This window comes from Dasypus novemcinctus, chromosome 16 (assembly GCF_030445035.2).
Source record: "Dasypus novemcinctus isolate mDasNov1 chromosome 16, mDasNov1.1.hap2, whole genome shotgun sequence".
Taxonomy (NCBI): domain Eukaryota; kingdom Metazoa; phylum Chordata; class Mammalia; order Cingulata; family Dasypodidae; genus Dasypus; species Dasypus novemcinctus.
Window position 1 is genome coordinate 91,455,153 of NC_080688.1, and position 20,735 is coordinate 91,475,887.

The 20,735-nt window shown below is 58.8% G+C and overlaps 1 protein-coding gene across 2 annotated transcripts in view; it reads left to right on the plus strand.

Annotated features, from left to right (window-relative positions):
• The first annotated feature begins 2,250 nt into the window (after nt 1–2,250).
• The window catches only part of CNDP1 (carnosine dipeptidase 1), a 36,907-nt gene continuing 18,422 nt past the window's right edge, over nt 2,251–20,735 (plus strand). Inside the window, exons 1-5 of one of the 2 annotated variants that reach the window (XM_071208591.1) lie at nt 2,251–2,535; nt 12,266–13,502; nt 14,883–15,032; nt 15,777–15,939; nt 16,700–16,788. In XM_071208591.1, coding sequence (XP_071064692.1) covers nt 13,422–13,502; nt 14,883–15,032; nt 15,777–15,939; nt 16,700–16,788 — 483 coding nt within the window. In that variant the 5' untranslated portion in view covers nt 2,251–2,535; nt 12,266–13,421. The remainder of the gene's footprint in view (nt 2,536–12,265; nt 13,503–14,882; nt 15,033–15,776; nt 15,940–16,699; nt 16,789–20,735) is intronic. The other variant, XM_004479129.5, reaches the window with a different exon arrangement.

Sequence of the window (20,735 nt, forward strand, 5' to 3'; positions counted from 1 at the left end):
CGTCGGGTGCGGGTCAGGACCCTGCAGGCAGGCTCCCGAGGTGGGCGGCCGGGGAGCAGGGGCGTGGGGTCCGGGCACCATCTGAAAGGGCCCCCCAAGGTCCACCCTCACTGGAGAGGGTCCCGTGGCCCGGCGGGTGGGCATCGGGCTGCCCGAGGCCGCGCCGCCGAGGCTCTCGCCAAGACGCACGTCGGGGAAGCGTCAACGACCGCAGGCTGGGACCTTGTGCAAAGTCCTGCAGGGCAGGGAGGGCCGGGGCGCGGCTCCCAGGAGGCCGGGGACAGCAGGGCCTGCCCCTGGCTCAGCGACCCAGCCTGGGCGCCTGGGCTCCGTGTGCGACGGCCCACTGCCCTGTGGCTCCTGAAGTTAAAATCGTCGGCGCGCGGCGCCCCCTCCTCCGCCCTGGCCCGGGGCGCACGCGGCCCCGCAGTCCTCAGCCCGAGCAGGACCTCCCAGCCACACCGACCCCTTGGGCCTGGCGGTACCCCCCGGGCCAGCGCCCCGAGCCGGGGGCTGCGTCCTCCCGGGGAGCCAGGGCCGTCCTCCCGGAGGGTGCCAGCGCGGGCGACCAGCGAGGGCGGCGCCCGGGTGCGCTGCAGGGACGACCCCGGGGGCCCACAGGCATGGAGGGGGCTCACTGCCCGCGGGCTGTGACGTGAGGGGACACCGTCCCCAAGAGCGAAGCTGGCGTGTTGTGGAACCCTGGGCCAGGGGTCCCCCACCGCAGGTCCCCATCTGCTCTGATCCCCACGACCCCTCTGCCCAGGGAGGGATAGAGGGACCCCGCCAGGGCGAGTCTGCGCCCCCTGTGAAGGGCAGTGGCCCGCTGCCCCGCCAGCAGCAGGGGTCCTCCAGGAACATGGGGAGGGGGGTGGATCAGACCCTGCGTGGCCGCACGTAAGCAGGGCCGATTTTTAACACGGTAAAAGAGGTTTTTTTCCAGAATACAAAAGATAGCGCACGATCAGAATCTTGAAAATTATTAAAAATAAAGGTCTGCCTCTCCTTGTTTTTATCCGGAAGGAAGACATCTGCTGGGCCTTCAGAGGGGGTTTCACAAATCCAGACGAGGTACAACCGCAGCGCCCTGGCCCTTCAAAACGCCCTGGGGAGCCAGGCACCTTTGCAAAGGACAGGCCGCCCGGAAGGGTCCTCAGGAGTGCAGCCACGGTCCTGGGGTGCACAGGGCCCCCCAGCGTCCAGCCACAGCCCAGCCGGGGCCTCAGAGCTGCCCACTGGGCCACCACATGGTCGCAGGGCCTTGGAGGAAAACGGAGACGTGGAAAAGGCCACTGCCCCGTGGCGAGGAGGAAGGTGGCCGCCCGGGCGCCCGGGCCAGGGGACGCGCTGGGGTGCGTGTGTCCTGGGGGGGTCTGGGCCAGCAAGCCTGGGAGAGGAGCCCCGGGTGGGGTGGGTGGCCCCCTGTCCCCCTCAGGAGCCGGCTGGGGGCTTTCTCCCCTCGCCGCTCTCCCCTCAGGCACCTCCGGGCCTCCCAGCGGGCAGCCCAGGCGCCCCCGCAGAGCTGCCACATCCTGGTCCACAGACCCGAGGGGCCGGCTGCCCGTCCTGTTGTCCCAGGACACCAGGCCAGGTCCGGGGGCATTGGGCCGAGCCCTGCCTCTCTGGGCCTCAGCTGCCACAGGGCCCCGCCTGCAGCTTGCCTGACCTGGGGGCTTTTTTTAATTTTATTCTTTCTTTTTTTTTCATTTTTAAAATTATCTTTCTCTTTTAAAGATACATGGATCACACAAAATGTTACAATAAAAAATATAACAGGTTCCCATCTACCCCACTCTCCACCCCCCTCCTCCCACACCAATAACCTCTTCCATCATCGTGGCACACTCACTGCACCTGGTGAATACAATTTGGAGCTCTGCTGCACCACATGGATAACAGTTCACATTGTAGTTCGCACTCTCCCCCAGTCCATTCAGTGGGTTATGGCAGGATATATAATGTCCTGCCTCTGTCCCTGCAATATCATTCAGGACAACTCCAAGTTGACCTGGGGACTTCTGACAACCCTGAGACCCGGGCCCACCGGGGCCTCCCTATCAGGCCTGGCCCAGCTGCCGGGTGGGGACCGTGGGTGGGGCCAGAGGCCTGGGCTGTTGAGGTCTGGCCTGGAGGTGACGTGGTGCTGGCTTCAGTCACAAAGCACCGGCTGCTGGCCTGGGGGCTGTGGAGCCCCTCCAGCCGCGACTCTGGCCCCGGCGCCACTCGCTCTCACGGGTGGTGCCACCACGTGGCCCGAGGAAGCTGTAGGAGCCGCAGGCTGCCTCCCCCCTCCACCAGCCTCAGCTGACCTGCCGCCTGGCTCCTCTCTGTGCTGAATGGGCATCTCTGAGGCCGCTTTGTTTCCGGCTGTGAATGGAGCCCCTGCACCAGCCTTCCTCTTGGGGGGTGGGGTGGGGGGAGAAGCTGGTGGAGGGAGATTTATGGGGCCGGCTCTCCTTTCCCCCTCCCTGCAAGGTCCAGGGAGCTGCTAGAGGCCCAGCACCAGGCCCAATGGACCCCAAGCTGGGAAGAATGGTGAGTGGACCCTCGGCCTCTGCAGGCTCCCCGCCCGTGCTGCTGGCGCAGGCTGTGGCGCGCTTGCCCGTGGCCCGGCGTGGAGTGGGGGTGCCTTCCCGGGCTGCCGCAGGCCCTTGAACGTGCCCAGAAACCACCAAACGGCATTATTTTTAAGTAGTTCATATTCCACTTTGCATAAACTCTCCCCTGTTAAATCAAAATTGTCTGTCGTTAGAAAGCAGCCGATCCTCTAGCCGAGAAGCTTGCAGCCTGGGAGAACGTGCCTAAGGGGTGTCAGCATGAGATCCTGGTGCTTCTCAGCTCTACTGGTTTTATCATCTGGCAAGGGGGACTGCTTGAATAAATTCCACCAGAGCCTTTTCTCTATAGGATTTCTAAGATTCTGTTTCTGCTTTCTACAAGAGGCTAGAAAGCTGCTCTTAAGAAAAATAAGTAGGAGGCAACTGTATTGGGTGGTGATTTTTTTGTTGTTCATAGGCCATTTTCCACTGCAAATACATGCACACACTCAACCAAAGAAATTTGCAGAATTTTGTAGAAGGTTGATACTTAAAAGACCCTAGAAAGAGGCACTGCGATTCTAAGGTGAAGCCTTGTGCAGCCGGGGTCACCTGTCCTGCAGGAGCCAGGTTGGAGTCCAGCGAGGTCCATGTCACCCATGGAGAGGCCCACCCTCTTCCGGTGGCTGGTGAGTGTTGCCTTTTCCAAGACCGAGCGAAAGAAGGAAGGGTCAAGCTTTCTCACTGGGGCCTTGAACCCAAGCCAGGCCAACACCTTCCTTCACGTGGTGGAGACCAAGTGCCCCCGACAGCAGATGGGCCGGCAGGTCCGAGGGGCGAGTCTGGTGGTACCTGCCAGGCCTTCCCCGCCTGCTCCGTGTGCAGAGCCTCGGGTCTAGCCTGGGGCAGTTAGGCTGGGTGGATGTGGGCTCTTGGCCCAAGCAGCTCTCCAGGTGGGCTTGAGGTAGGGACACAGACCAGTGTGTGCTTCCAACACTCATTTTTCTCTTCCTGCAAAGACTCATATGCTTATTAAAACGATGGAGCACAATTTCTAGCTGCTGTCTACAAAAGGCCAAGTCCAGCTCAGATGAGGCATGGAGAATTAGATGCAGCCTTCTCGAGAAACCCTAAACTCGGTTTTTCCGCCTTTAGGGTGAACAGTTGTGGGATAGGGACCCAGGAAGCTGCATTTTTAACAATGGCACCACCCCTCCATAAAGGGGTGTTGGTGGAGGGGTCCGCTCTCGCCCTTTGAGGGAGTTTCCTGGTTCGAGTTCATTTGCCCCTGGATTGCTCTTGGCTGCTCTTGGGACCCCCCGGCGTCCCGGCTCTCACTCAACGCCTCAGCTCACCCTGCCCTGCAGCTGGCTGGAAGCTAGCAGAGGGAGAGCCGATGGCCACACCAGGGGTGGCTGTCTGCTGCAAAGGCTGTCTTCCAACAAGAAGCCAGATTCCTCCCTGTCCCCCCCAAACAGAGCCTCCCCCGTCTGCGGGGGATCTGACCGCTGGAAAGCCCGGGGGTTTATTTCCACCCGCGCTGCAGTCCTCGGCGCCTGGCTTTAGCCTGCTGGGCCATGGAGCAGGCCTTGCTGGACCTCCGTTGGTCAGCGCGTGCTGGTTCCTGCCCAGCCGTCCCGCCGCCCGCGGGGTGCCCGCGGGGTGGAGGGCCCCAGGCTGGAGCCTCGGGCCCCGCGGCCAAGCTGGGCCGGGGAGGCTGCGCGTGTGGCGCGGCTCCTCCAGCTCTCCTGCGCCAGGATCTCTCCAAGCAAACCCGAGAGGACCCCTGAGCAGCCACCCCGCCCGCTCCTCGCCTGGGGCGGGCCCGCATGGGCATGGCCTGGGGGTCTCCCTGCTCGCCGAGGCTCCAGCTGCCTCTAAGCCAGGCCTCTCCTTTGAATGGAAAATTCCTAATAGGCACCAAAGTAGACAGGTGAGTAGCAGGAGTTCCCACGGCCAGCAGCCCCTCTCAGCAGTTAGCAGCCCTGGGCCCACCGGGTTTCCTCTAAAGCCCCCGCCGGCCACCCACTCCCAGCCCCCAGGTTGTTTTAAGGCAAACCCCGGATATGCCTCATTCAGCTGTAGGCAGCTCAGGGCAGCTTGAGTTTATACACACACACCACCACCAGCACACCGTAAGATCATGAACTCACAATAAATCCATAATAGCCACAGGGAGCCAACCTGTGGTCAAATTTCTTGTATTTTCCCAGTGAAATGTCTTTACACAGTAGGTTTTAAAGTCAGAATCTGAATAGGGTCTCCACGCTGCATTTGGTTGCTGTGTCTCTTAAATCTGTTTATTCTAGATGCTACCCTCTTTTATTTTTTACTTGATTTGTGTTAAAGAAGCCAGGTCACTTTTTCCTGGCAATTTGGAAGTGTCTCACAGTAATTGTTGGAGTTTTAAAGTTTCTGCTTCATTCTGTAGTAGGTAACTTTAAATTGTTCTCTCACCTTGAACAAGTCAAGAATTCAAATAATTTTAAGCGATTTCTCTTTTCGTCGTCTGTTTCTATGCCATCTTCATTTTCAACTCCTAGCAAATGCTGAAAGTGTTCCTTTGGGGGAAGAACGCGTCAGTTCTTGGTAAATGGCCCACGCGCCACCCAGCTCTGCCTTACTGGCTACCTGGTGCCGTGCCTGGCGTCGTACCTGGCTGGCTCCGAGCCTCCGCCCACCTCACCTGGCACCGTGCCTGGCACTGTAACTGGCTGGCTCCGAGCCTCCGCCCGCCTCACCTGGCGCCGTACCTGGCACCATACCTGGCTGGCTCCGAGCCTCCGCCCGCCTCACCTGGCGCCGTACCTGGCACCATACCTGGCCCGCTCCGAGCCTCTGCCCGCCTCACCGGCGTTGCCTGTGGGAGCAGGCGGGCAGCTCCGGTCCTGAGCTTGGCAGGTGTGGGGGCTCAGCCTGCTGGGAGCGTGGCTGCGAGGCCCCTGCTGCCCCGCTCTGTGCCACCGCTGGGCAGAGCCTCAGGCTCCTCGTCTGTGCAATGGGGCAGCAGGGGTCCCTGCTGCGGTGATCCGGGAAGTCATGGCTGTTGTGCTCAGCACAGTGCTTTCCCTAACGTGTGTGGTTGCCTCTACTGATAAAGAGAATACTGGCTCTGTCTGCAAAAGGACGTGATTCTATTATTGCGCAGGTGAAGAGGTGCCTCAAGTTACTTTTGTTCCCCAGAGGTGTCACCCGAGGAAGGCTGAAGAGATCATGTCCGAGGTCTGGCTTCAGCGAGGCACCGGTGGCTTCCCTTGGTTTCCTGGGTCGGGGTGGTTGGCAAGGGCAGGCTGTGCCGTGCGGGGGGCGCTGCCCATGGCCTTGGAGGAGGGCGGCCAGCCGCAAGCCCGACGGCATTCAGCAGCCCTGGACATAAACCTGTTACGTGGGCTCTGCACTTGCCACGCCACGTCTCTGGCCACCACCTGCTTCCTGCGTGGGCGAGCGCGTGCGGGTCACCACGGCCCGTCCCGGGCTTCGTGAGCAGACGGGCAGATGGCCGTCCTGGGCCCACGCTGGAGGGAGCCTGCCCCAAGCTGGGGCCCAGGAGAGGGTTTCTGTGGCAGAGCCTGGCAGGCTGTCGCCACCGCGGGCTTGCTGCTGCGGGCACAGGATGACCTCCGGCGAAGGCCAAGGGGCGGAGGCCTGCCCTCGCTGGGAGTCGGTGGCCCCGACCGCCTGGCCCTCCGCAGCCTGGCCGTGCCCGCGGCCACAATAGCCCTTTGAGGCCTTGCGGTCCTCCCACTGAAACGGGCTTCCTGGGAACAGGGGCGTCTTTCACAGGCGCTCGTGGCACCGAAAGGCGCAGCACAGCCGGCTTCCGGCAGCCAGGAGCTCGCCAAGTTCGGGGCGCCGTCCCCACACGCCCCTGCGGGAATGGGGTGCAGGAGGCCATCCCGAGGACACGGGGGGTGGCAGGGGAAGGAGAGGGCCAAGGCGGGGGCAGGCAGAGCTCCCCACAGCCCTGGCACGAGGGCCGAGGCCCCAGGGCCCAGGAGCCCTGCACGCCTGACAGCTTGCAGTTCGCCAGGCGCAGCCTGGTACCTAACCAGCCAGGGGCTGGGTCTGCGGGAGCGGCGCGGGGGCACCAGGGTGCTCCTGGCCTGGTCCGCACTGGCTAGCAATGGCACATCCTGGCCCTGCACGCTGGGGCTATTGGAGTGGACTTCACTGCCGTTCAAGAGCATGGTCAGAGCGGAATGCCTTCCTGTCGCTCTGCCTTCCCTGCCTGCTGCCTTCTTACTGTCACGCTCACGCTGCTCCCTTTCTGTTTGGGGAGGTTTGCAGGGTGCTAGTGTTTTCAGTGGATTCTGCATGTGGAGACCCTTCCGTGCCTGGCGCTGGACCGGGCCTTCCAGGAAGCTGAAATCTGCAGGGGCTTCTGATCAAGACACAGCCTGAGTTCACTCTTACCGTCCCGCCAGTCGCTCAAACAATGCACTATGTGAGTGTATTATAAAATTTTAATTTAGGAGACACAGACCAGTCATAAACATCTTTTTTTTTTTAAAGATTTATTTATTTCTGCCCCACCCCCACCCCAGTTGTCTGTTCTCTGTGTCCATTTGCTGCGTCCTGTTTCTTTGTCCGCTTCTATTGTTGTCGGCGGCATGGGAATCTGTGTCTCTCTTTGTTGCGTCATCTTGTTGTGTCAGTTCTCCCTGTGAGTGGTGCCATTCTTAGGCAGGCTGTACTTTCTTTCACGCTGGGTGGCTCTCCTTACGGGGCGCACTCCTTGAGCGTGGGGCTCCCCTACGCAGGGGACACCACTGTGTGGCACAGCACTCCCTGTGCACATCAGCACTGCACATGGGCCAGCTCATCACATGGGTCAAGGAGGCCCGGGGTTTGAACCGTGGACCTCCCATGTGGTAGACGGATGCCCTAACCACTGGGCCAAGTCCATTTTCCCATAAACATCTTAATAAACATCTCGCTGGCCAGAAAGGAAACAAAAACATACAGTGGTGAGCAAGGGAAGCGGCAGCTTCTCTGGACCCTGGGCCCCAAAACAGGCCAGAGGCCTACTGCCCGGGCGGTGCCACGTCTGGAGGAGGCGCTTCCACGTGGAGCCTGCCGTGGAGCCTCGTGGCTGCCCGTGGCCAGGAGCCACTCCCTGGGGATGCTGGCAGCCAGGCGGCCCTGACATTCGTGGGGAGGTGCAGTGGTTTCCGCGCCTGACACCTGATGCCGGCCCTCCTGGCCACCAGGCCAACGTCCTCCCCGCGAGTCCCCGTGACGCCGCTGCTCTGTTTCTCTCTCCCTCCTTTGAAGGCGGCCCTCCCTCTGCCTCCTTGTTTGGTGACGACGGGGCTCTCTCCGAGATCACTCTGATTTCATGCCAGCTGAGCCCCACTCCGATGGTTTCTGAAACCTGGGCGTCCTGACATCCTCCAGCCCTGGCTTGGCTCAGCCTTGCAGGGGTTCTCCACCCAGGTGGAGCAGGGGTCCGATGAGGGCGCAGTGCCCCTTGCTTCTGCCTGCCTGGGGCATGCTCGGCAGAGCCAGAGTGTTTCACTGGAAGTGAATTGCATCCGTGTCTGCAAGTTCCTTTTAGAGTCCATGAACCGTGTTTGAGGGTCCTCGTTGCGGCGTTGCTCTGCTGGGCCTGGTGTAGGAAGAAGCATGTGGCTGGCGGTGGTTGAGGGACCGACAGACAGTGGAGGAAGGCAGTTGCATGGGGGGGGGGGTGCAGCTGGAGGGGACCCGGCCTTGTCAGACCCTGCAGGCCAGAGAAGGACGCCTGGATTCTCTCCCGAGTGCACGGGAATTCTTGAAAAGTTTTAAAACAGCTCAGAGTGATATGAGGTAATCCACTGTGTAGTCGGAGCTCTGCACCCCAGAAAAAAATGTGTTCTTAAGCTTAGTCCAGGGAAGCAGACTTGGCCCAGTGGTTAGGGCGTCCACCTACCACATGGGAGGTCGGTGGTTCAAACCCTGGGCCTCCTTGACCCGTGTGGAGCTGGCCCATGCGCAGTGCTGATGCACACAGGGAGTGCCATGCCACACAGGGGTGTCCCCTGTGTGGGGAAGCCCCACGTGCAAGGGTTGTGCCCCATGGAGAGAGCTTCCCAGCGCGAAAAAAAAAGTGCAGCCTGCCCAGGAGTGGCGCCACACACATGGAGAGTGACGCAGCAAGATGACGGAACAAAAAGAAACACAGATTCCCGGTGCTGCTGACAAGAACACAAGCAGACACAGAAGAACACACAGCGAATGGACACAGAGAACAGACCACTGGGGGAGAGACATAAATAAAAAATAAATCTTTAAAAAAAAAACAAAAACAAAAACTTAGTCCATTCCTGTGGAGTGAACACATTCTAACAGGACCTTTCAATGAGGTGACTTCAGGTAAGGTGTGGCCCAGCGCCTCAGGATGGGTCCAAATCCTGTTACTGGGGCCCTTTATGAACGGAATGAAATTCAGACAGAGGGAAAGCAAGACACTGAAGGTCAGCATAACCGGGAGAGAAGGGGGAGCCCAGGAGAGCCGGGGAGGCCAGGAGCGGCCATGGACCTCGCGTGTGACAGAGGCGCCCACGGCCGGGGTGGCCGGCAGGCCCCTGAGGGCCAGTCTTCAGGAGGAAGGCATCGCCCCGATGAGGCCTGGGTTTGGACTTTTCCTCGCTCAAAACCACAGTCCGATAAATCCCCATCGTTGAAGCCGACCCACTGCCCGGTGTTTGCTTTGGCGGCAGGAAACTAAACCATGCACCTTCTAAAAAGATGCCCCTGGCTGCGCTGCGGGGACTGGGGAGCAAAAGAGGAAGTCGTGAAAGTGACTGATGGAAAAAAAAAAAGTAAACTAGTCCATCAGCCGCTGTCCCAGCAAACCTGCAGACGGTCCCTGGTAAGCAGGCAATGGCATGGCGACGTCGCGAGACGAGGCGCTTCGGTCGGGAGCACGACAGCGCCTGCGCGCCCAGGCCTGCGTGGGCTCAGCGGCGCCCCTTCCTGTAACCACGCGCCCTGCCAGGGCGTCCGGCCCGCACCCCAGTGGGCACCTCCCTGCGCTTCCCAGAAGTCGGGCCTTGCCTTCGACGGGTTCAGACCTGGTGGAAGGCCAGAGCTGCCTCGCGAGCTGGCCAGGCCTACCGTCCCCACCGCTCCCCGGGAACTTCGGGGGCTGCCTCGGCCCCCCACGGACCCCGACCCGGCAGGAACGGGCGCCAGGGGCGGAACCCGCGTGCGCTCTCTTACTGAGCACCCGCCTCCTGCAAGCACAACCACGGCCCCCACCCACCGCCTGCCCGAGGGTCTCGGGCTGCCCCTCACCATCATGTCCTTGGCCCAGGACCCCACCCAGTGGCTTCCTCATCTTTGCATCCCTTTGGCACACAGCTGGTGCCCAATGCATGTTCTTGAACGGCATGGGATGGAATGCCGTGCCGGGCCTGCTGCACTCAAGGACAGCGTCTGTTCTCCGGCTGTGACCACGTGTGGCCTGGCGAGATTTGGGCCCTCCAGTCCCGTGGCAGGCGAACACCGAGGGCGGTGACCGGGCGGCGTGGCGGGCGAGTTTCTGGGCGCCGCTGGTCCCTCCTCCGCGCCTGGGGCACCTGAGCTCTTCCCGCGCGCATCGGGGCCCGTTGTTGGAGACGAGAGGGAGAGGCGGCAGCTCCCGGGCGTCTCAGGGGCGGGAAACGGGAAATGTTGGAAAACGAGCTCAGGCTCCAGTCGCAGCTCTTCTCCCGAAGTTTGTTTTCTGTTCTCCTATCAGGGTTGCTCACACCCCGCACGTTTTCGCCAAGGCCTGCTCTTTTCTCGCTAGTACACAATGAGTTTGGGGACAGTGAGAGGTTTTCGGAGCCTTATATTAATGCTGAGGTAGCGGACGCCCAAGGCACGGTGGCAGCAGCCGCGAGGCAGCCAGAGGGGGGCTGTCCCCTCTGTTGCTTCGGGAGGCGCAGCCTCTCATCCCCAAGGAATGGGCAAGGCTGGCACGCCCTGGGTTCCCTCCTGGGGGTCATCCAGCCGCGGGGCAGGGCAAGGACAGCCGCAAGGCTCTGCCAATCCACGCGGGACAGCGGTTCGCGCAGGGGCCTGGGGGCGAGAGCCTCCCTTCTCTGCGTGGACAGCGTGTCGATATTGGCTTTCCGGGGACGATGGCCCGGGCTTGCCCCCAGCCCCTGTGCAGCGTGCACTCCCTGCAGTCCAGCCGCGCCCCGTCGAGGAGCCCCGTTCGGCCCCCCAGAGCCTCGGGACGCCGCCGGGTGCCTCAGCCTGGCATGGACCGACTCCCACAGCCTTCGCCGAGCGCCAGCCGCCCGCCCAGCGGCGCCCCTGGGGCCAGCAGTGAGCCAGGGGGACGGCGCCTCGCCCAGGGCAGGGGCACGGCTGTGGGACAGGCACAGAGGCAGGGCGGCCAGGGGATGATGGAAGCGACGCTGCGGAGGGGCGAGCTCAGGGACCGAGGTCGGAGGGCCAGGGGTGACGTCGAGGCTTGGGGCTGGGGTGGCACTGGACAGAAGGCAGGGGAGACCCCAGCCCGGGGACTGCCAGCCAAGCCCACGGGAGCCTCGAGGTCAGAGGGCCAGGGGGTGACGTCGAGGCTCGGGGCGGGGGTGGCACTGGAGGGAGGGGAGGGCAGGGACTGCCAGCTGAGCCCGCGGGAGCCCCGAGCAGGGACGGCGAGGCGGGGGGCCAGCTGGCACTGGGTTCTGTCCTCGGGGAGCAGCCGAGGTTCGTGGTCTCAGCACCCCAGGGCAGCCCCGGGGACGATGTATCGGCTGCGTTTTCTCTCGTTTTACAGCACTAGAATTTCAGGAGCCGGTGGGAAAGCCCACCGTTCTGCATGGGGTTTCAGACATTCTTTACAAGAGATTTCTTTTACTAAAATGTCTACTCACACATAGAAGCTTTTTCATTACCTTACTCATCTCTCTCTTAGAAAGAATCTCTTCAGGGACAGATGCTGGACGTTGTATGTCCTGCCATGGCCCACGGGGTGGACTGGGGGAGAGTGTAATAAACTACAATGTAGACCACTATCCGTGTGGTGCAGCAGTGCGCCAAAATGTGTTCACCAAATGCTATGATGAATGTCCCACGATGATGAAAGAGGTTGTTGATGTGGGAAGAGTGGGGTGAGGGGCTGGGGTGTATATGGGGAACTCATATTTTTTTAATGTCACATTTAAAAAAAAATAAAGGGAAAAATAAAAATAAAATGTCTCTTTAAGAAATGGGATGGAGAGCACTGACTTAGCTTTACAGGAAGAGGAGTCATGGAAAAGATGGTGTCCTAGAAATGACCTGGATTACAAGATCTAAAAACGAGCTTGTTGGAGGGAGTGGATGTGGCTCGAGCGGTTGAGAACCTGCCTCCCACATGGGAGGTCCCGGTTTGGTTCCCGGTGCCTCCTGATAAAACAAACAACAAATGAAAAAACCAACTCAGGGAAGCCAATGTGGCACCAGCTTCCTACATACGAGGTCCTGGGTACCTACATATGAGGTCCCGGCCCCTGGTACCTAGAAACAAACAAACAACAAGCTTTTATTTGGTTTCTATCTTATTAAAATTCCTTAGCATCGAAGATTAAGTGTTTGGGGGAAACGTGTAGCCAAAAATATATTTCTAGGTAAACTCGCTTTTCCTGTTTAGTCCAGTAGGAAGTAGCAGCTGTGTTGGACACCGCAAGCTTTCTTGAAGTATGTGAAAGGTTCAAAGTCTAAACACTGGTGTTTATTTCAAACTGTTCCTCCCGGTCCACGGTTTACAGGCGGCGTCCGTCCTCGCTGTGCTGCTGCTGCTGGAGGGGGGCATGTTCTCCTCCTCCTCGCTGCCCTCCGGACTGCTGGAGCGGGTCTTCCAGTACATAGACCTTCACCAGGAGGAATTCGTAGAGGTAGGAGGGACTCTGTACCCAGTGTTTGCGTTGGACGCACCGGCTATCTCGGTGAAATGAGATGATTTGCTGGCAGACGTGCATTTTTTTGGCCTGATGATTTCGTTGCACTTAAAAGGCCTGGGACTTTCTTTGAAGTGCAATACTAACTACTCATTAGTACGAGGTCCCTCTTAGCCATTTCTCCCCAGAAGGCCACGCCCCGCGGAATAGCCACCTGCCTCCACACGCCTGGGCTAGAAGGCGCCAGGAGCCCCAGGGCTCTGCAAAGGTCAAAGGCAACTGGGTTTGTTTCATAGTACAGTGCGTGCATGCTGCCTCCTGCTCTGGAACCCTGCGCTTCATCCCTAACCCACCACCATGCCCGTCTGTCCATTGCACTGTGCAGGGATGTGCGTGGGTATAAAGAGAGAGGCAGAGAGAAATAGAAAGCTAGAGAAGAGGGAGGAGGGGGAGAGAAGGACTGCGAAGAGAGAGGAGGGAAGGATGGGGAAAATAGGAGGAGGAGAGGAGGGAGGAAGGGAGGGGAGAAGGGGGAAAGAGGCAGAGCGGGGAGCCGAAGGGGTGCAGGGGGCTGGCGGGGGGCCAGGAGAGCGCCCACCCCCGCGTCTCACCCGGGAATGCCCACTCGCCTGTGCACCGGCCGGTGGTCTCCTGCTCCGGGCCTTGGCTGACCCCTCCACTTCCCAGGCCCCCGTGGCTCTCATGCCCCCCGCACCGCTGTCCTCACGCACTCTGACATGTTGGCACGCTCCCTCTCTCCTGCCTTTGTGTCCCGTGCACCTGACACCGCGTCTGGCCCGTGCCAAACGCTCAGTCCACGTTTCTGGGATCGATCGATCAAGTCTGGGACCATGGCTGTGCACACAGTTAGCTATCCAACCTTGGTGCTTCGTGCTGAAGGCACAAAGCCGAAGGCCCAGGCCTGACCTTCACTTACTCTTTCTCCACGTTGGACTGTGAACTTGGCACCAACACCTCCGAGAGCTTAGAAGGCTGGGCAGCCGTGCAGGCTGGACTTCATACGGGAATGAGAAGGAGTTGTGGAGTGGAGCACGTGCTGAGACTGGCCTTTCAGCCAAACATCTCCTCTTCCCAACCTCCATTAAACGTAAGGAGAACTGGGCTGCTTCTGCTCTGTAAATTCTGTGTTAAAAGAACCCCACGACATGTGTAAAGAGAAGAGTCCTAAGGGTTAAAAAAATACCTTTAGTTAAAAAAAAAAATTGCTGTGACAGGAATCGAGAGATCAGGTTAAAATGAGGTGGGAAGTGGAGTCCGAGATCAGCCATCCAAGATACGTGTGGTTTTTCACCAACCTCTGGCCACCCCAGGAGAAGCAGCGCACATCCCATCGCTGTAACGTGAATGACTGTTAATAATTAAGCACTAGCCGGCACCTCTCGAGCGCCTGCTGGGGGCCAGGCCTTCGTGCTCTCTTCACCACACTTAGCCCTCTGGGTAGACAGGTGGCGTCACCGCTGTCCAGGTGAGTGAGACGCTCCGTGTCACACGGCTGTGCGCAGGCAGAACCGGGACTGGGCTGGAAACCCTGGGTCGACGCGCCCAGCGGCTCCAGCATCCCAGGCGGAGGGGGTCGGGAGAGGACACCGCAACTGGCCGAGGCCGTGGCAGCGCTCGCCGGGGCCCCACGGGCACGTGTGGGAAGCAGAAGGAAAACAAAACCCAGTCCTGGGAAGGACAGCTGCCCGCAGAGGGGCCCGGGCTGGGGAGAGGTGGCTGGCTGCGCTTGTTCTTTTTTTGTTTTTTATTTCTCTCCTCTTCCCCACTCCCCACCTGCTCTCTGAGTCCATTTGCTGTGTGTTCTTCTGTATCTGCTTCTTTCCTTACCAGCAGCACCGGGAATCTGTGTCTCTTTTTATTGCATCATCTTGCTGTATCAGCTGTCCGTGTGTGCGGCGCCATTCCTGGGCAGGCTGCACTTTCTTTTGTGCTGGGCGGCTCTCCTTACGGGGTGCGCTCCTTGTGCATGGGGCTCCCCTACGTGGGGACACCCCTGCATGTCAGGGCACTCCTTGCGCGCATCAGCACTGCGCGTGGGCCAGCTCACCACACAGGTCAAGGAGGCCCGGGGTTTGAACCCTGGACCGCCGATGTGGTAGGTGGATGCTCTATCCATTGAGCCAAATCCGCTTCCCTGCACTTGTTCCTTTGATTTCATTTTGTTTATTATTCCCTGGTCTTAATTCTTCACAGCTGGGGATGGTGGCTGGGATCTGCCTTGCACTGCAATCCTGGGGGACACCCAGGGGGCAGTGCCCAGGTACCATAGGGGATATCCATTCTCTGCTTTGCGGCTGGGAGCTCTGGATGAATCCGCCAACCCATTTGTCTGTGTCCAGGCTTGGAGAGGCCAGGGAACACTTGGCCCTGGAAGCCCCTGCCCTCACTCTGGCCACGACGGTCTCCCCGACACCGGCAGGCCAGTGGCCCCCTCCCTCGTGCTCACTGCTCCCACCTCTCCTCGCAGACGCTCAAGGAGTGGGTGGCAGTCAAGAGCGACTCTGTCCAGCCCACACCTGGCTTCAGACAAGAGATCGTGAGGATGATGGGCCTGGCTGCAGAGAAGCTCAGCCACCTGGGGGCCGGCGTGGACGCGGTGGACCTGGGCACCCAGCAGGTGCGCAGCCCCCACCCTGCGGCTCGGGCCCAGCCGGTCACCTCCCGTTTCTCAGGGAGACCAGCGACGCCTTCTGTGGTGCTGGCATGATGGGGTCCCCCTGATCCTCAACAAACAGACCCACAACCCTTATTCCAAAAAGGATGACAGCCTCTGCCTAGCCCCAGCTGAGACTGCGTCATTGACTTGTAGCCATCTGAGGACCGGGGGAGGGGGGGCCTGGAAGCAGGTGGAGAAGGTGAGTGGAGGCCGGTCCTTTATCCCTGCCCTGCATGGCTCAGGTTTGTCCCAGAGTGTCCCTTCCCAAAGGGCCAGTATGCAGAGCTGCGACCTTGGTCAGAATCACTGCTGAGAACATCCCCTCCATCACGGATGACCTTGCACCTTACGCCCCGTGCAGCCTGCCTCAGGGCCATGGGCCTCGGGCTCCTCAGGGCCTCTGTCCACCTAGGGGTCACCAGCCGAGGCCTGAGTTCTCAGTGAAGAGCCTGTGCAGTGCAGTACACGGGTCGCCAGTGTGGCTTAGGTAGGACTTGACGTGGGATTGTTTCACCTGTCAAGTTAAAGCGCCTCCCAGAGCCTATGTTAGGGATGGATAAAGTGACACTCAGAAAACTCCCATGGGCTGGACAGAGACCCAGTGACAGAACCAGGAGTCCGAGGGCCGCACCGGGGCGTTTCCTGGGTGACTGAAACTGTGTAGTTGTTGCTGTTGTTTTTAACGCGTTCCGTTGTCCCCCTCAGCTGCCTGATGGGCAGAGCCTCCCGCTACCTCCCATTATCCTGGCCGACCTGGGGAACGACCCCGAGAAGCCCACCGTGTGCTTTTACGGACACCTGGATGTGCAGCCTGCCCGCAAGGAGGACGGGTGGCTCACCGACCCTTACACGCTGACCGAAGTAGACGGTCAGTGAGTCCCCACCTACGGGTGCCGCGTGCTTCTGGGGCGGTGGGGGAGCCGCAGCATGGAGGAGGTCAAGACGTGGCTTTGTCCCAGGCGCCAGGTCTTAGCCTGTCGTGTTAAGGGTGATTAGTACACGGTTTCGCAGTTGCTCAGTGGGTTCAGTGAAGCTGATTTCCTTTCCTTGGTGAAAGAAACTGAGCACTCAAGCCCTCGGGTGGATTAGCTCCGCAGGGTGGATTAGCTCCGCAGGGTGGATTAGCTCCACAGGGTGGATTAGCTCTGCAGCGTGGAGGCTCTTCAGTTGTGGGGCAAACAGTTGTCCAGGCCACATGCTTTCCTCTTCAGGACCACTGAGCACAATTTTTATTTTATAAAGAAAATTAAAAGCCAGAAAGGGTAATAGACACACCTGCATGTCTTTTCTTCTTCTGCTCATTGTAAAATTCAGAGTGAGAGGCTGTTCCGTGACATTCTACAACAAATCCTCAGGTTCCTTTCAGTGAAGTTGGATAGAACAGTTCATTACCATTAAGGTCAACGGGATCTGTGTATTTCAAATTATCTTACATTCCCTGACTAGTGATGACCATAATGTTTGTATGTAAGAAATCTTACTTTGTCATTTCCGAGCAAGATGTGTCCCTAGAAGAAAACCAAAAACACTGTTAAAATGATTAACCATAAAAGCACATTCGTTTTTAATTCATTCAACTTGGCAGAGGGACCAGTGCTTTTCTGAAAATTGTTTCCCTGTTTTTAAAGGAAAACTTTACGGACGAGGCGCAACAGACAACAAAGGCCCTGTCCTGGCCTTCCTCAACGCCGTGAGCGCGTTTGCGGCCCTCGAGCAGGTAGGGGGGTGGTCATGCGTGGGGGGAAGGAGAGGCCGTGGTGATCTGAGCTGCCCGCTGTGATCCGACTTTTAAACTGTCTTATGTCATTCACTCTTCACACCCACCTGTTCATCTGCGCCCACTGAACAGCTGGGAGGGTGAGGTTTGACGGTGTAGGGGATTTGCTGGAAGAGGCCCGTGAGTAAGTGGCGGGAGTGGTACTGAAGGATGAACGCCAGCCTGACCCACCCACCGGGTTACGAGTCAAGACACAGCAACAAAACGGGATGAGCCGGCAGCTCCCTTACTATCTGCTGCGACCTGTCCTTTTTATCTTCATCTTATCTTGTTTTTTTAAATTTTGCTCTCCTTCTTGTAGGGTTTTGTTAATAGAGACATGCAGATATTGCAGACAATTAGTTGGCTGCTTTGCAAATCATCAAGATAGAAACCTCTGGCACGTGACGTTCTGTCTGAGCCCATGAGAGCCCCCTGGTTTTCAACGGGAGTCCACTAAGGGGTGTGACGTGGAGGAGGAGAGCGCGGGAGGCAGGCGTGCCGACTCCCTCCAGCCGCCCGGCCCGTCCGTGGTGAAGCCGGGCCCACATCTTTAACCGTCTCACGGGATGTTGTCAAAAGAGAGGTTTCATTTTAACCACTCTTCTCTCCCCTGAAAGCACTTAAGACTCCAAACTGAGGCCCGACTGTGGGGAGCCCTTCAGCTCCCGGGGCTTTGGATTCTGTTCTGTGAAAACAGGGTGTTGGCTTGGAAGCCAGCTCTCCAAGGGGGCTCCGTTGACTGCCTGCGTCCCGTCCACGCAGACCTGGCCGAGACCATGGGCTCACGTGGTCTAGCCCGGCCCTCCTCCCGGGCTGGCCTGGAGACGCCTCCACCGCTGCTGCTCCAGGTTCACGTTCAGGGAAGCTCGGGCAAGAGGCGGCAAAGCCTACGCCGAGGAGACGGGGTAGGGGAGGGGGTGGCGCCAGCACAGACCCCCAGCACCCAGGGCTCTTCCAGGGGAAGCCTCCTATGCCTCATCACCCAGGGAGCACACGCACTGCGCCCTGCACACGCCAGGCTCCGCGAGGGCTCCCCAGTCCTGCCTGGACCGTGTCACGGCACGCTGAGCCCCTGAGATGGCCTCGGCGTTCTAGAAAGTTCATCAAGGCTCTTTGGAACAGGGTTTCTCTTCAGCTCAAACCGGGTGTCCGCTGCTGAACATTCCGTGAATTGCATTTTGGAACAGGAAAGCTGATACCAGTTAATTTTCAGTGACGGGATTGCTATTTGACCCTACTATTCAGAAGTAGCTAATGTAAAAATTGTTCAGTGTGATAGTGTAACAGTGATCCTTTGTGTTGGCTCTGTGGGTTGCAGGAAGGGCACAGGAATTAGAGCAGATTTCAATCTTGACTCCAGGAGTCATTAGCTCTGTGACCTTGGGGGATGAATTATGATTTTGTGAAGCTGACTTGAAAAATCCATAGTCTTGTTATAGTTTCCTAATCTTACTGGCACGGTTTAATTGAATTAAGCACTTTTCCACACTGGGTATTTAAGAAAGAAATGGGCCCTATTCAGGGGCTTCACAGAGGAAAAGGACAAGGGCACCGCTCACAGATCAAAGCCGTGCCCCCCGCACCCTCCCGGCCGCAGGCCCACCTTCTGGGGAAGGGGCTCCTTCTCAGGACGGAGGCGGCTGGAGGCCCAGCGGCGCCCGAGGCTCGGCTGTGCAGGCCCCGCCCGGCTTGGGGGCACCACCCACGGGACCAGCGCAGCGCCAGGGGACTCAGCCCAAGCGCAAGGCCCAGGGCCCGGCGATGCCCCTGCCCGGGCCCCCGCCTGGACCGCAGGCCCTGCCCGAGCTCCGCCGAGGCCAGGGCTTCTCCTCTTCAGTTTATTTTCCCCTGGGACTGAAACAGGGCGGAGGGGTTTAAGGACTCTTGTGTCAGCGGCTTTTATCTCATTTTAAAAGACAAGCTTAATAAATTAGAACCTTTTTCTAGCTGGGTCACGTCGACCGCTTCAAAGCTATCTTCTTCTCCATGAGCATGAAATATACTCACAAGGTTTAATAGAGCCTTCGTTCCCCTCTTTTTCTCTTTATCTCTCCCTCCCTCCTCTCCCCTTCCCTCTTGTTCATCTTTTTTCTCCACAAGGAAAGGAAAGCAGAATGTATAAGCAAGTTCTTATAATAAGATCAGTGTCTGCTTGGCTGTTTTCACTTCAACTCTAAAAGGTGCAGAAGCTCCCCTAAAGCTTGCATCCCCACCGCCCTGCAGGTCGCCAGTCGGGGCACCTCAGGCCTGCCTCCAAGGCTGCAGGGGGGCCGGGACAGCGGCACGCGGGGCGCCCTCCGGCCCCGTGAGGACCGGCCCCTCCGGCCCTGCGCCCGGGGCCTGGCACAAGACGGCCTCTCTGGGCCAGGCTCCACACCCACCCCCCGCAAGCACAGAGGGCAGCCTGGGAGGTGGAAAGGCTGGGCCGCCGTCGGGGTCAGGGCCAGGGCCAGGGCCCAGGCTGTCAGGGTCATGGCCAGGGCCAGGGCCCAGGCCAGGTGGCGGTTCCTACGAGCCGCTCCAGCCCCTCTGCTGGGCCCGCGGCTGGAGGGCTCGCTGGTCAGGTGAACATTCACAAACCATGACTGTGACGGCTGCAGAACACCAGCTCGGCTTCCTAAGACCCGCGGGTGGACAGAGATACGTTCAGCAGGCGCCACCCCAGCGGGAGGACCCAGGCCGCTCACTCCCGACACGCAGCCCTCTGCCCCTCGTTGGTTGTCGCGGCGAGGCCGTCCTACGCAGAGCCGGCGCGGCCGCCCGCCCTGACCTCGAGGTTTCCGGGGTGCTTGAGCTCTGGGATGACTTTGACCTCCCCCTTCAGGTGGCCCCCCAAGCTAAGAAGTTGCAGATAAGGACCCAAAAGGATCAAAACCACAAGGGGGACAGGCACAGCGTGGAAAATGGAAAGGAGCTGTTCAGCGCGCTAATATTAACTAGAGAAAACCTCGGGTTCCCTTGTGCCACGAGATCAAAGCCTGTGGGTCGGCTAGAAGGCAGGTGGAAATGGTCATTGCAAAAGAACAGCTTCTTGAAAGAGATCATCCCAAGGCTTAAACACTAGACAATTTGAAATAAAAATCACCCCGAGGCTTAAACATTAGACCTTCTTTCAAAGGCGATAGGACTCATTTGTAATGCTCAGAATTAAGAAGACAGAAAAGCTGTTTGTAATTGAGTACGCTTTCTGGAAAAGTTCCTTTTGGAGAGAAGGAGAGAACGTCAGGCCGGGAGACCTTTGCGGCAAGGATGCCGCTTTTTCTTTAGGAATTCCTTCCCTAAATTCTTTATCATCAAGGTTCACTTGACAACCACGGAGAGCCGTACTGGGAATGAACTTCAGTTTTCCTTTTTCTTGTTTCTTTTTTTTTTTTTCAAGATTTTTTTTAAAAATTTCTCTCCCCTCCCCCCAAATTGTCTGCTTTCTGTGTCCATTTGCTGTGTGTTCTTCTGTGTCCGTTTGTATTCTTGTCAGTGGCACCGGGAATCTGTGTCTCTTTTGGCTGCATAATCTTCCTGCATCAGCTCTCTGTGTGTGTGGCACCACTCCTGGGCAGGCTGCACTTTTTCACACTGGGCGGCTCTCCTTACGGGGCGCACTCCTAGCGCGTGGGGCTCCCCTACACGGGGGTTACCCCTGCGTGGCAGGGCACTCCTTGCGCACATCAGCACTGCACTTGGGCCAGCTCCACACCGGTCAAGGAGGCCCTGGGTTTGAACTGCGGACCTCCCATGTGGTAGGTGGAATCTCTTTCCCCTGGGCTAAATCTGCTTCCCAGTTCTCTTTTTTCAGTTGCAGTTAAGCTCCATTGCTGTAAGCAGAACCACTGAGAGTGTAAATGAGCCATCCATTGAATGTATACAGAGGCTAATGTAGTTACATTAACCACGACCCACCGTGGCTT